This window comes from Atta cephalotes (assembly GCF_000143395.1).
Source record: "Atta cephalotes unplaced genomic scaffold scaffold00008, whole genome shotgun sequence".
In the NCBI taxonomy this organism is placed as follows: Eukaryota; Metazoa; Arthropoda; class Insecta; order Hymenoptera; family Formicidae; genus Atta; species Atta cephalotes.
In genome coordinates this window covers 4,954,068-4,960,958 of record NW_012130072.1, presented here as the reverse complement: position 1 = coordinate 4,960,958, position 6,891 = coordinate 4,954,068, and the positions used below count along the sequence as shown (strand labels likewise).

At 34.3% G+C, this 6,891-nt stretch overlaps 1 protein-coding gene across 1 annotated transcript in view; it reads right to left on the bottom strand.

Moving 5' to 3' along the window:
- Positions 1 to 6,891, bottom strand: part of LOC105627374 (zinc finger protein 36, C3H1 type-like 3) — a 63,401-nt gene that overhangs the window by 9,435 nt on the left and 47,075 nt on the right. The window contains exon 5 of the mRNA XM_012208657.1: positions 6,500 to 6,718. Coding sequence (XP_012064047.1) covers positions 6,500 to 6,718 — 219 coding nt within the window. The remainder of the gene's footprint in view (positions 1 to 6,499; positions 6,719 to 6,891) is intronic.

Sequence of the window (6,891 nt, the reverse complement as noted above, 5' to 3'; positions counted from 1 at the left end):
ATATAGTATATATATATATATATATATATATATATATATATATATACACATATATATATACATATATGTGATTGATATATGACTCTTTGGCTTCTCGCTCCACTTTTCTCTCCCGCTTTGTGTCAGCATCCATTTGCTCTTCCCTTTCGGCGCCTCCCTTGCGAAATGGAGAAGGCGATCGAGAGAGAAAGAGAAAGAGAGAGAAAGAAAGAGATAAAATTATACATAACATATATATAAATAGTAAGGAAGTGGAAAAAGTTACAGAGAAATGCGTGCAAGAGAGTATGAATGAAGCAAAAGAAGAGGGTCATTTTTTTTTAGGACCCGTACTTCTCGTCTTTCTATCTTTACAATACCTGAAAAATTTACGAAAGAGACATTGGTTTAGTTTATCAGTTAATTTACACCATTTCTCTCGAACATCCAAGTGTACGGTGTTCTCTTGTTCAAGTCTTCTTACTCAAGAACTCGCTGTTGTCGTCGGCATCTTCTTTAAGGAACAGGATAACAGTGTGTCGTGATAGTTTTTCTGGTATATGTCTGTATAATGTATGTTTATATGTGTATGTGTGCACAGTGTGCATGCGAGTGTATATTTACATGTGCGACAATGATTTTGTTTTTGTACAGATCGAGAATGCGCGAGCTTGTGTAGCTCGCACGTGTCGTATGCGGTTTCAGTGATAGATCTGCACTCTTACGTGCTTAGGAACTTCGTGTCGTACACTTGGTAAACATTCAGGTATGGCATACCAATTCCGAAGAGTGCATCACGTCACGACGATGCGGTTTAAAATGGCCTTCGTTGGCGACGTCGTCAGTATAATCGAGATTGATTACAAAATTTAATTGAAATTCATCATAATACATTATTAAAATATTTCATATCAAAATAATTTTAGAGCATATCAAGCATACAAACAATTTGTATCAATCAAGATAACGAAACATTTTTTATCATATATTGTGAGTTTTTCTATGTTAACATATAATTTATTATTGGAATAACGATCTTATTGAATTTTAACAAACAAAAGTAAACCGTAGCTATACGTATAATATTAATATTCTTTTTTAAATTTCAGAATTACTAATTTCTTAAAGGTTAATTGCTTTAATCTTTCGAAACTGATTGTATAAAACCTATTTATATTACAAATCTTTGTCAAAAAATTCAAATAATTTTCTTGATATTATGTCTAAAAATATGGATTATTCTTATTAAATTATTATTCTTATTAAATTATTATTAAATCATTCATTTTTGTTATTTTATCCCCTTAAAATTAATTAATAGTGCCTTTTAATTAACATAAACTCATAATGTAGTGTCAGTAACTGTTGTATCTATAATAAGCCACATTGCTTAAGATTTAAATCTTAAACTAAAAAATTAACCAATCATAGTCGATTATTTTTCTCACATTCGATCAATGTTGATCAATTTCTCATGGCGTAAGATTTAAAACTTAGATGGCTTATTGTAGAAAGCCTATATTTTGGCGTCAGTTCCGGTAGGTTAAAATCACAGGATATGTGGAAACTTTATCGAATTTAAAAACTAGAAACAAAATCTGCAGTTTAAATTTTCTCACGAGACGTCGAACCATCGATGGGCCATCTGAAAAAGGGAATAAAACTGAGCGAACTGGTAAAACAAACATTCCCCCCGTATCGTGGTCGTGTTTCGTTTTCTAAAAGATTCACGTCGGTCCGTAACCCCTGAGGCAAATTCGGACGGAGGTGATTCTGTCGGTACGCGGTATGCACCCTTGGGAAATTGAAAACCACTTTTAGAGAATGAGACTTCCCTGCCAACAAGCTGGTCTGCCGCAATCATCCATGTGAGACTTTTCCTCCATTGTGTCCGGGTGTGGCTGCAGATCTTCCGCGCGACGTCGCTGAAAGTCTTTCTCGCTCTTTCTCTCTCTTTTACTCCAGCTTTTATTTTTCTCTAGTCGTTACTTTTCGGACTGTTTTTCCCCCAGATAATGAATACGATCGTGTCCCCGAGACAAGTTCACGGATTGAAAACACGATGATTGAGTCTGCAGGAAACGGGGTATGTCCACCCCGCGCTGTTTACAAATACGTAACTGACTTCGGAACGGTCGTCATCCAGTTGCACTTTGCACTAAACACGTTTGCAAATCCTGATCCAACCAATTATTCGTTCATTAACCGGAGTGAACTCGTTAGTCAAATCGTTAGCCTCCGACCCAATTTTCAAGGATACGAATAATTCTCCTTTTAATTGAAATAATAATGCTATAATATAAACGACAACAAAAGAGACGTATTTCCAGGTTAAAATCGATTGAAGGACAATGACGGAAGAACGATCTTCTAATTTAGATCCTGCTTAATTGAATGAATCGAAAGAGCGAGTACGTCGCTAACAATTCTTCATGTCATTCCGTGACTGCGAAAATTACACAATCTTCTCGTGCTTGATGCTAACGTTATCGCGATCGCGCGCGATTGAGAAAATTAAGAGACAGATTTGACAACGGAAGTGGACAAAGACATTTTATCGCCTGGCCCACACACCTCCCAACAAACCCGTCGTATCTGTTCCTTCCTTCTACTGGTTCTTTTTTTTTTTCTATGTATCTTTCGGGAACTCTTAGTGTAGCGTTTTTGTGTGGGGCAGCAAAAACAGCAGCGGGGTTGATAGCCGGGTTTCGTGCAGCACAGCTTGTCAGCAGGGTGGTGTACGTGTCATTCGTAAGAGATATTTTTTCTCAACTACATCTTATTTACAAGAACGTGATCACGTTCCATTTCCAATTCCTCATTTTTTCTTCATTTCAATCCAATTGAATCCAAAAATTCCTCCATTAACAATGCACATATAAACAATACATGGTTCGTATATGAACGTTGCATTAATAAATTCATTAAAAATTATATAATAAGACTTGAAATTATATAATTTTATATAATCATTTCGTACTTATATGATTATCTAGTTTAAAATGCTTAATGTATTAATGTGTATATTCACATTTGGATAATGGAAATGAAATTGGATCAATAATACAAAATGTACCAATAATACAAAAACAAATATTTAACAGTATTTTTTTTTATATCGGAAGGAAATGGAACGTGCACATAGCTGCAAAAGTATTTGTAATTATTATGACCTAAGTACCGAACAGGTGATTGGTGTATTGCAACTAGTTCTTTGCACCTGGATAGCTGCGATAGGCTGCTAGAAAGAGAGAAATAGAACAGTGGTGTTTTGGTGATGTTAACAAGAATTTTGCCTCGTGTACTACTCACTACACACTACAGAAACGGCTGAACATCATACAGGAGATGTAAAATATGGACGAACACAAAAGCGACAAACATGGGACGAGAACTATACGATTGTTGGGAGAAAATCAAGTAATAATAAAAGAAAGTAATTATATTATAAGAAGATCAGGAAATAATCGGAAAAATTCAGAGGTAAGGAAAAAGATGTCGAAATAAATCTGTATGGTAATTATGTAGGAGACGATATCACGCATCTTTTGTTCATAAAACTAAAATGTAAACTGATTAGATAAATGCATAAAGCAAGAATGTATTATAGATTATATATAAGTCAGAAAAAATTTGTTTTGTATAATATCATATGTATCATCATTTTAGTATCGTGATTTATTTTAGACAAGTTTAATTAACAATCCATAGGTGTAATATTTGCATGACAGATATTATTAAATGACAAAAGTTCATCGTACTCCTAGCACAACTATCATATAATTCTAACACTGCGCAACAATTGGCCAATATTATTGCTCCATCTTAATTTGCCTTCGCGCGCGATGACATCGTATGTATAAATACATTCGTGATATAAATCGGCATTATGTAAAACTTAATACGTGTTCAATAGTGTGAAGCACGTAAAGGGACTATTATTATCAAGGAAAAAGACCGGCGATGTACATACTCGACGTAGATTGGCGAAAAGCAGCGCAGCAAAAGCTTCTTTTGATGCAAAACTAAGAAAGGAAGGGTGATGATAAACATGAAAGAAGAAAGAGAGAAAGAGAGAAAGAGAAAACTTGTGAGATTAAGAGTAAGAGAAAAGGAACTATGCTTTCAGGGGTATAGGAGAAACGAGATAGGAAGAAAACAAAGGTTGAAAAGGAAAAGGGAACAATGTGCGGTTGAGGAGAACATGCGTGCACTTCGAGTCTTTTGTTCTTCGCGGGCGACATCCTTAGCCTACATAAAAGACTTTCTGAGAGTATCGCGTGTATCGATAAAGTGTATCGATATTCTTCTCTATCCGTTCGATTTTTCGAAATTTTTGAATTTTCGTCCATTCAGCCGTAATTTTGATAGAAAAAAGTACAGTGGGACCGTTATATAATCGTAATCAAGTCACCATATACAGGAGATAGAAAGAAAGTGGAGATTATAACATGTGAGAGTATAAATGAAGCTACCCTGGTAAAAATATATGCATTTTTCTTAAACCCATTCAATTATACTATCTAGTATTACTGTATTCTCATTACGTTATAACTAAAGTATTACATAGGAAATAAACAAGAATGGAACTTGAGTTTTATTCAGTTGAAACACTTTTCTAACAAAAATAATATGCAATTTACGTAAATACTTATCTAGTCATTGTCTAGTAGTATTATTAGATTATTATTAATTAAAATAGCATAATCCATTTACTATCCTATTTTTATTTTATTTATTGTTATTGTTATTGGTCTGTAAATGGATTTAGATTTTGCAGATCTTTTGTGTATAGTAGCTATGGGCAAAGCGTCATATTTAGATTGAAATCCAAATAGTTTTACTTCTCAGTTAATATAAACAGAGTTAATATGATTATTTAGTAATAATTAAAAAAAATGCATTAAATTTTTACCAAGATCAGAAATTATGTATATACGAATAAAAAAGAAAAAGAAAAAAATAGAGCAATTTTTTCCAAGCTTGTTAGGCAAAAGCGCGATATATTTTTCTTTTTTAGCATTGATAATTTTCGATTATTTCTTAAAGTGCGGAATATTTGTGATTGCGAATTCATTTCGTTTGTAATATTAAAACTAAATTTAATGTAACGTAATATTTTTAATCAATCGCAAAAAATGAGATAATAAGAATGAAATATGAAACGTATTTGATAAAATTTAAATTAATTTTTTTTATTAATTAATTTCATTCCTTTTCGATAATCAATAATTATGTATCTTTAGATACAATATACTGAATTGATTATGTAATGTTACATTTGTATTATATTCTACACATAATATTTAATTAATTTATATTCTTTCTTTTTCAAAAATGAATAGGACAATCCGTTACATCACTTTGAATCACAAAGCATTCACACTTTACGATATAGATTTAATAAATAATTTCTCTTAATGACAGAAATGCATTTGCAACAACAGTGAAACCGCGATACACACTTCCGTCACTTTTCTTTCACGACAAGCGACATCAACACCACTGTACTTTGTTATCGCAGCCCAACAATGAAAAGGATAGAGCATCGGGCATTACTTTACCCTTTTTGACATCGACCAATTTTCAGCGAAAGATAATTAAAAAAAAAATGAAAAAAGAGACGACACACTTGCATGAAGCACACGTCACATGGAACGATCTGCGAGGTCGAGGCTGGAAAGAGGCAGAAAGGCAGAAAAAGAAGAAAGTAGAAAGAAAAAAAAGATTATTAGCGTTCACGGTTGACCCATTAACATGAAGAATTTTTATGTTTAATCTTGTAACAGAACTATACCGAGGAAAAAATTTTTATAAAAACGGCTTTTTTCATACATATTATATTTTCATTTTTTCTACGTCAACATATAATGTATGAATCTAAATAACGTTTCCCTGTCAACGTTTTCGTAAAATAAATTCCGTCACAAAAACTAGAAGCCCTTATAAAACCATTTATATTCATGCGGATATTGTGTTTAATGGGACAATCGCTGACACTGAATATAGTATCGGTGTTTTGACGCCAGAAACCATGCGACACCATAAAATATTTTCTTGGATTATATTAAATTGGTATCTTGCTTTATTTGTTATGTTGTATCCAACAATAAAATAAATTTCTGTCGCAATTCACCGACAATTAAGATGAAGAAATAAAAACAGAACGGACAATTTGGATGTGTGATAAAGAAAAAAACAACAAGGAAATCCTCTGTGTCGCCTAAAGAGAATTTAAGAGGCAAATAGTATGGACTTCGTTAAGAGGAAAATGGCTGGACTCAAAATAGTCATCAAATTAAAAGAAATATTTGAAAAGGACAGAACAAAAGCGCAAACAAAAATAGGACAAATAAACAAAAATTGAGAATAATAAAAAAGAAATGTAAATAGTCGTGAGAATTAATGTATCAAGAAAAAGGAAGAAAATGTGAGAAATAAAAGAAAAAAAGAAAAAGGTAGAAAAATAAAAAAGAAGAAAGAGAGATAGATAGAGAGAAAGAGAGAGAGAATGCATTACCGCAATGCTAGCCCGAGATTGTGCGGCCTTAATGTGGGCTTGAAGGTGCAGAGGGGGGTGGAAATAGCGGCAGGGGTCCCGATTGCATCGGCCCTTGACAGCGTCCATGCAGACCGTCACAGAGCCGTCCTCGTTCGCCTGCACCGTCTCGAGGGGGTGCGCAAACCGGCACTCCGTCTCGCCGCGTTTGCACGCCCCGCGTTGAAACTCGCGACATACCTACAGCAAGAGCGAACACGCATGGCATGGCACTCTACCTATGTGGGCAAAAGGGGTTTGGGGGCTATAGGCTAGGGGCTGGCTGGCTTGGCAGGGCCGGGGGCACAAAAGTCAAAGAGAGAGAGAGAGAGAGAGAGAGAGAGAGAGAGAGAGAGAGAGAGAGAGAGAGAGAG